This window comes from Dipodomys merriami, unplaced genomic scaffold, assembly GCF_024711535.1.
Source record: "Dipodomys merriami isolate MVZ:Mamm:240054 unplaced genomic scaffold, mDipMer1.0.p SCAF_5, whole genome shotgun sequence".
In the NCBI taxonomy this organism is placed as follows: domain Eukaryota; kingdom Metazoa; phylum Chordata; class Mammalia; order Rodentia; family Heteromyidae; genus Dipodomys; species Dipodomys merriami.
In genome coordinates this window covers 77,557,657-77,566,718 of record NW_027206068.1, presented here as the reverse complement: position 1 = coordinate 77,566,718, position 9,062 = coordinate 77,557,657, and the positions used below count along the sequence as shown (strand labels likewise).

Below are 9,062 nucleotides of genomic sequence, written 5' to 3'. Positions count from 1 at the left end.
GTGACTTGTTTCCATTCTGTCCTGACCTGCGCAGTCAGGCCCATTATAACTGGCCTGGCACTGGTCACTCCTGAAGACTCAGTCACAGATTGACAATTTCCTCTTTTGAAATCAAATTACATTAACTTTACAAAGGGGCTCATTTCAATATTCCCATACATGCATAAAATCCAACCCGTTATTTTTTTTATTGCCACTCCCTTTTAAAGACAATTTTGGTTTCCATCATTTCACTCCCTTCACCCTCTAGTTCATCTTTCTATCTCGTGCTTTGTCATCTCTCTCACTTCATTTGAGGGAGAGGAGCACAAATGTTGATTTCCAGCTCCATCTAATTTCCTGCTAAGGATGCAGTTTCTCCCTTCCTTTCGGGCTTGAATTCAGGGCCTATGTTCTGTTCTGGCTGTTCCCCCTCAAGGCCGGCTTTCTAACACCTGAGCCGTTTTCTACTGGGGACGGCTTCAGACGGTGATGCTGGGACCTCAGCCTCCCGAGCAGCCTCCGTTAGAGTCTCCAGCATGCAGTATCTTCTGACTACAGAGGGACATCAGAAAAAGCCTAGATGAGTGGCAGAGGTTTTCCTCGAAGCAATCAGGATTGAAAAATGGAGGAAATTATCTGTACTTGGCTTGGAATACCTCTCAAACGTTCAATGTCTCTAGCCAAGGAAGTACATTTTGTTTCAAACAGGGGTTTAGTCATGACAAACGTGTCTACATGTATGACAGTCCCCCAGCCTGCGTGATGTCGCTTACACGGCACACGGGTGACGGTCCCCCGGCCTGCGCCATGTCACTTACACGGCACACGGGTGAAGGCGGTGAGACTCCGGTCTCCACTTCACCCCCCGAAGCCGGAGGCATCAATCGCCGGCCTGGAGCGAGGCAGTCCGGGGTCCGTGCCCAGGCCCGAGTTCGAGCCCCGGGACCGGCGCGCGCGCAGAGCAACTCAGTCGCCCGGGAAGGCGCGGGTGTGGGTCGGCGCTGGCCCCGGCCCCGGCCCCGAGGCGCCGTTCTGGGACGGGGCTCCGCGTTACAAAGCCGTCTCCGGGCCCGGGCCCCCGGCCGGCCGCGCGGCCGGGCACTCCTGTGCACTCCCGCCGCGGGGCGGGCGCAGACCTGGCGCCGCGCTCGGCCGCAGTCGCCGCGGCGTCACCCGCGTCCCGCGCGGCGTCCCGGCAGGTCACCGCCGCCCCCGAGGCCCCGCCCCACCGAGGCCCCGCCCCCTCCGCGCGCATGCGCCGCCCAGCGGCCGCGTGGGGTGACGGGAGGATCGCCCCGCCCCAGCCCGGCGGACGGTCCCACTGCGGCTCCGAGGGGGGGGGGACGCCGGCTCCCCACGTCGGTGGGGCTCGGTCGAGGGGGCGCGGCGGCCTCGGGCCTCCGGTGTCCGGGCCGGGCCGGCGTGGGGAGACGTCCCCGGCGCGGCGGGCGGCGGCAGGGCCGCTGCGCGGCGCCGCGGGCCTGCGCGCTGCCGGGCGCTCCCCCTCGGCGGCCCGCGCGGATGGCGCGTCCAGCAGGGCGCGCGCGGCTCCCGCGCTCCGGGCGCTCGGGGCGGGCGGGGGCGCGGCGGGCGGGGGCGCGGGTCCCAGTTCACCGGGCCGGGCTGGGGCCGCGCGGGCCGCGCGGTCGGCGGGGCGAGGCGGGGCGGCGCAGGCCGGAGGAGGCGGGGGCCCGGGCGCCGCCGCGCCGCCCTCCGCGCCGCCGCGGTCATGTCGGAGCCGGCGCCCGAAGTTCCGGAGCTGTTCCGCGAGGTCAAGTACTACGCGGTGGGCGACCTCGACCCTCAGGTACGGCCCGCGCGCCGCCCCGCCGCGCCCGCGCCCGCCCCGCCGCGTCCCCTCCCGCGCGGCCGCGCCTCCGGCCTCCGCGCGCCGGGCCGCCCCGCGGGCCTGGCGGCGGGGGAGGCGCCGGCGCGGCGCGAGGGCGCGTCGGGGCGCCGGTCCGGGAGCGGCGTCCCGCCCGGGGGGCTCCGGCCCCGGGGCGTCCTCGCCCGGCCCCGCGGAGATCTGGGCTCGGGGAGGACCGGTCGGAGGCGGGCGGCGGGGGCGCGGAGCCTCGGCGGGGAGCCCGCGCGGGAGGCGGGGGGCCGCGGTCCGGCGTGCGCGGGGAGCGCTCCCGCACCCCGACCCCGTTGGAGCCGAGCGGCTCGGCCAAGCTGCCGCCGGTGCCCCCGATCGCGCGAACCGCACGGTGCCGGGCGGGAGCGCCCGGGGCGCCGTCTCCGCGCGCGCCGCACTTTCCCACGGCACCGACGCGGGGCATCCCCGCGTGCACTGGAGTGTCGTCATCCCGCGAGTACTCGCGCGCAGCAGTCCCACGTGTGCACTCGTCCCCGTGTACTCGCGTGCGGTCGCGTGCACTTGGGTGTAGTTGTGCCACATGTACTGTGTGTGTCTAGTAACGCTGTGTGCACTTGTGTGTAGTTGTTCCGCATGTGTGCAGTTATCCTGTGTGGTTGTTCTGTATGTACGTGTGTGCAGTCACCCTCGTAAACTTGTGTGTGGTTGCCCCACGTGCACTTGGGTGCAGTCATCCTCATGTACTTGTGTGTAGTGTTTCCACATGTACTGTGTGTAGTTATCCTGTGTGCTTGTGTGCAGTCACCCTTGTGTACTTGTGTGTGGACATCCTCATGTACCTGTGTGTAGTCTCACAGTTCCACATCTTCAAAGGGGTGTCTGTAGGATCAGCCCCAAGCTGGTGGAGAGAGGGTGCTGGACAAGGCTTGGATTAATGTTTGGCCTGTAAATCTGAGTGGTGTGGAAGGAATTGTCTTGGCTTTCCACAGCTTGAGTATCTCTGTAGCTAAACGCTCGCAGGTCTTTTCCCTTTCAAAACAGTATGGCACAGAAGTTTTGAATTTTGAGCTACACAGCTGCTAAACCCAGGGGATGAAAAGGAGTGATTTTCCAGTATTGATAGTCGCCTTGGGTGCTGGTGGTGTGGCTCAGCCTCACACTCCAGCTTAGATATTTCTGCTATGTTAGTCACACCTCCGTGTTAGCCACATCTCCACTTCCAGCTTTTTGCTGGTTAATTGGAGGTAAGAGTCTTGTGGATTTGCCATCCTGGTCTGGCTTTGAACTGCATTCCTTAGATCTTCGCCTCCTGAGTAGCTGGCATTACGTGGGCTTGCCACTGGTGCCGGGCTTCTCCTTGCTCTTCTTTGTAGGACTTTGGCTTTCTTTGTAGGGCCTTGAGCCAAAAGTTCAAACCAGAAGAAGCTCCCATGGGGCTCAGCTAGGAATCACAGCTGAGCACTTAAAATTGTCCTTGGCAAAACACGTCTAAACAGGTTTTAGGGCCAGCACATCCATTCTCAATTTCGTCAAATGTGGGCTCAGAGAGTGCTCAGGGGGTATGTCTAGTCAGGCAGTGGATGGGGTGCCTGGTGTGATGGGAGGCTGTGGGAGGAGGGGCTTGGCTGAGTGCTGAGTGCTGGGTACTGAGTGTGGCCTGCAGCAGGGGTTGGTAGAAGCTATAGGCAACGCTTCTCCCCTCCTTGGTGTGTGGAGGATGACACACTGAAGCATCACTAGCACTTCTTTAGGTTGAGTCTTGACATAGCAGAAGTGGACGAGTGATCATTTCCCTGGGTGGAGTGTGTCCGCCATGAATTACAGCTCTCATGTGTTGGGGCTGTGTTGGTGGTCACTGGCGTGGAGTGACAGGGTAGAGCTGTGAGGCTCCTAGCATGGAGCTTGGGGAGAAGCTATTACTGGTTTTGAGAGCCTCAAAGGTCTGAGTGTTTTGGTGGTGTTTGGTGGCAGGGGCTGAGTGAGGTCAGGAAGGTGAGGCTTACCTGGGGGAAAGGCGGCAGAGAGGGGCCTGGGAAGGCTGCTGCGTGTAGCATAGGGAGGGATGCGTGACGTTGAGGAAGTCTTGGGTGAATGGTGGGAAGCCCGTGTAGTGCTCATAGCCGGTGACCGTTGGTGCTTCCTGTAGCTTAGTGGTCAGTGAACTTAGGAAAAGGTTTCTGGCCTGTGGAGCAGTCAGCTGTGTGGACTGGACTGTACCAGTTTCATTGTTGGGTTTACTTGGAGTCTGCGTGTCAATCTGCTAGCTATTCCTACACCCTCCGCCTCCTTGGCTTTCCACACTGTTCTCCACTGACTCTTGCCCCCACCTGCCTGGAAGTGGTGCAGAATCTGGTCTCCAGGTTCCCATGCAGTGCATCCTGGGAACCTCATTCTTCCTCGGACCAAAGTCTGCCGCTTCCCTGTCCCTGGGCTGGGGCTGCCACTGGAGGTGGTCAGCATTTCTGTTTTGGTCTTCCTCTTGTTTTTGCCCCTGCCAAGACCTGTCTGGCCATCCCTGTTCTGTCACATCTTCCTTCTATTCATTTCCCCTAGCACTGGGCTTTGAACTCGAGGCCTTCCTCGTGCCCAGTAGATACTGAACACCATGGCACATCCTCAGCCCTGAGTTTTGCTCATTATTATTATTATTTTGCCAGTCGTGGGGCTTGAACTTTGGGCCTGGGCGCTGTCCCTCAGCTCTTCAGCTCAAGGCGAGCGCTCTACTACTTGAGCTATAGCGCCACTTCCGGTTTTCTGGTGGTTTATTGGAGATAGGAGTCTCACGGACTTTCCTGCCTGGGCTGGCTTTGAACCGTGATCCTCAGATCTCAGCCTCCTGAGTAGCTAGGATTACAGGTGTGAGCCACTGGCTCCCGGCTGCTCATTATTTTTTAGATGGGGGTCTCACTTCCTGTCTGGGCACGTACCTTGGTGTGTCCCACCTATGTTAGTGATAGCTGGCATAGCAGGTGAGTGCCACCGCATCGTGCTCACCCTTGAGGAGAGGCGGTGGCAGCTTGCTTCCTGCTGGAGCTGGCTTTGAACTGTCGTCGCAGCTGTCTCAGCCTGCCAGCTAGGGCCACAGGTGGGAGCCACTGTGGCCTAGGTTGCATCTTCCTCTTGTCACTACAGACACTCGCTTACAGAAAAAGCTAGAAGTGGTGCTGTGGCTCAAGTGGTAGAACATTAACCTTGAACCAAAAGGAGCTCAGGGACAGTGCCCAGGCCAAGAGAGTAAGCCCCAGTACTGGCAAAAAAAAGTTTTGCTTTTTAAAAAATTGTCCTCAAAAGTTCTGCTGGCATATTACTCAGAGTAAAAAGTTTTTAGGACATAATGGTGCTTTTTTTTTTTTTCCCCAGTCCTGGGCGTGAACTCTGGGGCCTGAGCACTGTCCCTGAGCTGCCGTTCACTTAAGGCTAGCATTCCACCACTGAGCCACATTCCCAACCCCCACATGGTACATTTTTTATAAAACCTTCTCTTTCTTTCCAGTACTGGTCTATGTAAGTCAGGAAGGTGATCAGTGCTTTCCATTTTAATCTGTGTTTTGTTTTTTCAGGTTATTAGGCTTCTTAAAGCTGGGAAGGCCAAGGAAGTCTCCTATAATGCTTTAGCCTCACACATAATCTCAGAGGACGGGGACAGCCCGGAGGTTGGAGAAGCCCGGGAAGTCTTTGACTTGCCTGTTGTAAAGGTGAGTAGAGAATCTCATTGCTCATCATTGTGCATCTTGAGAGCAACAGAGCTGCCCTTCAGTTCTTTCCAGGCTTGCTAAGGCCTGCGGCGTGGAAGGTGGCTGGGTGAATAACGCCCTCCCACTCTGGTGGCCTCTTGAGCTGCCTTCACCATGTGGCAGGGCTGCTGTTGACATCATTAGGGCTCCCCAGTCTCCTGGCTAGCGTCCTGTCCAGGAAGGCTGTGTTGATGGAAGTCCTCCGGGTATCTGGGTCATAGTAGGAAAGGTGTGTGTGATTCCAAAAGCCTCTCGGGGCAGCTGCTCTCCTTCCCCACGGGGGTAAGCGGCTCTGGTTTTCAGCTAGACCAGCAGAAGGGAGTCCTGTCCCTCATTAACAGTGCTAGTATTAACTACTCTGACAAGGGTTATAGTCACTGTAAGTCTTACTGTCTTACTATACACCTCTTGGCCACAGAGTTTATTATGAAAAGTGGGGGCTTAGGCTGGTGGATAAATCATTTAGATTTTGTTGGTTTACATACTCTGATACTGTGTTATGGCCAGCAAATATCTACTGTTAAATTTGTGTGTGTGTACGTGCATGCATGTGCGAGTGTGCCAGTAGTGGGGCTTGAACTCAGGGCCTGAACTCTGTCCCTTGGTTTTCTTGCTGGCTCTCTGCCACTTGAGCTACATCTTTAATTCTGTTTTTGTGTTGATTAATTGGAGATAAAGAGTCTCTCAGATTTGTGTGCCCAGGCCAGCTTTGTAGAGTGCCTCTCAGCCCTCTGCTTACTGTACACCTAGTATTACAGGCGGTAGTCCCTGGCCAGAGGTTTATTTTTAAGGTGTGTCAGTTTCATAATGATCTTCAGTTTTATTTCTGATCTTCTCTTGTATATGTTTCCTTTTTTTTTTTTTTTGGGGGGGGGGTCCGGTCGTGGGGCCTGAATTCTGGGCCTGGGCGCTGTCCCTCAGCTCTTCAGCTCAAGGCTAGTGCTCTACTACTTGAGCCAAAGCGCCACTTCCGACTTTTTTCTTTTTGCTTATGTGGTGCTGAGGAATCGAACCCAGGGCCTCATGCATGCAAGGCAAGTGCTCTACCACTGAGCCACCTTCCCAGCCCTTGTATATGTTTCTTATAAAATAGTTCTGTACTCATACTATTTTTCACCATGCTGTTGCATGCTCTGCATTAATACAGGAATTAGGGAGGGTTCCCATGGAGTACGATGTGCAGCTGAGACGCTGTCCTGCTGCTGGGAAGTGAGGACTTCACTGTTGTCTGGGGTCTGGGATTGCTTTGCAGCTTGTAGACATGAGTTCTGAAAACAGGCCTGAAGTGGGCCTGTCTCAGGAGGAGGATTAGATGGTGAGCTGGAGTGAGCAATGGGACTACAGTGGTCCTACCTTTTCGCACTAGCTCACGAGTTTCAGCGTGGCCATTCCAGGCTCATGCTGCTGTGTCTTTCTGTGACCTGATGGTCACAGGTTCCTGGTCACTTCACCAAACGCCACTTCATGAGACTTGCCAGGGCACAAGTCTGGCCAGGGCACATCTTCCTTTGTGTATCCCTGTCCTTGCCCTTCCTACTTCCTCTCAGACCATGGCCTGGAGCTGGATTTACATTAAAGCGAAAGATTAACCTCATGAACAGAACTTGGGGCCTAGACCACCTAGAGCAGTGGTTCTTAAAACTTGTCCTGACCTCAACACTCTCCTGTGTTTTTTTTTTTTTTTTTTTTTAAATCAGTCACGGGGTCTGAACTCTGTCCCTCAGCTCTTCAGCTCAAGGCTAGAGCTCTACCAATTGAGCTACATGTAGCACCACTTCTGGCTTTTTCTGCTTATGTGGTGCTGAGGAATCGAACGCAGGGCCTCATGCATGCAAGGCAAGCACTGTACCACTGAGCCTCCTTCCCAGCCCCAACACTCTTCTTCTATTTTATGCGAGCACTAGGGTTTGAACTAAGGGCTTGGGCACTGTCACTTAACTTTTTTGCTGAAGGCTGGCACCTACCATTTGAGCCACAGCTCCCCTTCAGCCAAGTTTTTGATGGTACCAGGAATTGAATTTAGGGCCTTGTGCTTGTTAGGAAGACACTCTACCACTTGGGTCACATCTCCAGCCCCAGGAGTAATTTTAATGAATCTCTGAACATGTTGTATCTATGGATAAAGATGGCCTAAGAAGTCTTACTGAAAGTGGATCAACAGTAGGGGTTTGGGGTGGGGAGAAAGCATAGTAAGGGAAGTTATTCTGATTAAAATATATGATCTGAGGATAAAGGTTCAAAGCCAGCCTGAGCAGAAAAGTCTGAGAGTCTTATCTCCAATTAACCACTCAAAAACCAGAAGTAGAGCTGTGGCTCAAAGGTGTAAAGTGTTATCCTTGAGCAAAAGAGCACAGGGACAGTGCCCAGGCCCTGAGTTCAAGCCCCACTGACAAGAAAAAGAAAAAATGTATAATAAATATGCACGTGTGAAATACCACAGCAGAATGCCTTGGTATAGTTAATGTACACAAGAAAATGAATGACAGAAAAGTAAAGCAGCTGAAGGAGGGTGAGTGTGGCCAGAGTGCCTTAGTGTAATTGTGGCAACAGTAGTGGAACCGTTTGAGATTGTTCTAATAGAGGGAAGGGGGAAAGAGCAAGAGATGGACAGCGTGAGACCTGTGGGGTACGTGGTATATATGGACAGAAAGCCCAGTACAACTATTCTATGCTAGTAAACATTCTTTAAAGAAGTAATTTTTATGGTTTACATACATTGTATCTTCTGGGCTTTACCAGTGGGGTACCAGCGGTTTCATGCCTGTAGTCCTAGTTACGCAAGAGGAACTGGCCTAGGCCGGCAAATCTGAGAGACTTTTCTTATTAACCAGTAAAAGGCAGAACTAGAGGTTGAGGCCTTTAGTTCAAGCCCCAGTACTGGCACTCACGCACATGCATTTTGAGTTTGAACCTCCCTGGGCTCAGGATTGGCGGGAGGGGCTATTCCCAGAGTGGCTGCAGAGCGGGGAGGGGCGTGGGGATTGGGAGGTGGGGGGGAGGAGCTGCCCCTCCCCCTGCCCTTGTGGGGTTTGGAGGCAGCAATAACAATAGTCAGGACTTAACTTTTAGATGCATGTGCATCCCCCCCCCCTTTTTTTTTAAAATACAAAAGTGCTTCATTGTGGAATTGGGGTTTCTGGCATGCCACTGACTGGCCCTTGGGTGTGGGGGTGCTTCATGGGTATGCTTCTCAGTCAGGACAGCCTCTTCAGTGTTAGAAGTGCCACAGGTGCAAGCTCATTTTGATGGTAAATTGAATAGCTTTTGACTTAAGTTCATCTTTTCTTTTTCAGCCTTCTTGGGTGATTTTATCTGTACAGTGTGGAGCTCTGCTGCCGTATCCTTTTTTGGAATGGTAGGATGGGATTGAAGATGGAAAGGACGGTGGTTTGTGTGAAGTCTGGGTCATGAATGAGGGCTAGGATCACCTCTGCTCCTGCTCTCCCCTACTTTCTACCCCTTGTCATCTGTTCTGTACCTGATCTTTGTCATTACCTGTGTCAGAGCCGCTCTGGCTGGGACCTGGG

The 9,062-nt window shown here is 54.8% G+C and overlaps 1 protein-coding gene across 1 annotated transcript in view; it reads left to right on the top strand.

The window, feature by feature from the left end:
* Positions 1 to 1,606: 1,606 nt before the first annotated feature.
* Positions 1,607 to 9,062, top strand: part of Paxip1 (PAX interacting protein 1) — a 49,255-nt gene continuing 41,799 nt past the window's right edge. The window contains exons 1-3 of the mRNA XM_069997162.1: positions 1,607 to 1,789; positions 5,362 to 5,496; positions 8,829 to 8,872. Of these exons, the coding sequence (XP_069853263.1) occupies positions 1,712 to 1,789; positions 5,362 to 5,496; positions 8,829 to 8,872 (257 nt within the window). The 5' untranslated portion in view covers positions 1,607 to 1,711. The remainder of the gene's footprint in view (positions 1,790 to 5,361; positions 5,497 to 8,828; positions 8,873 to 9,062) is intronic.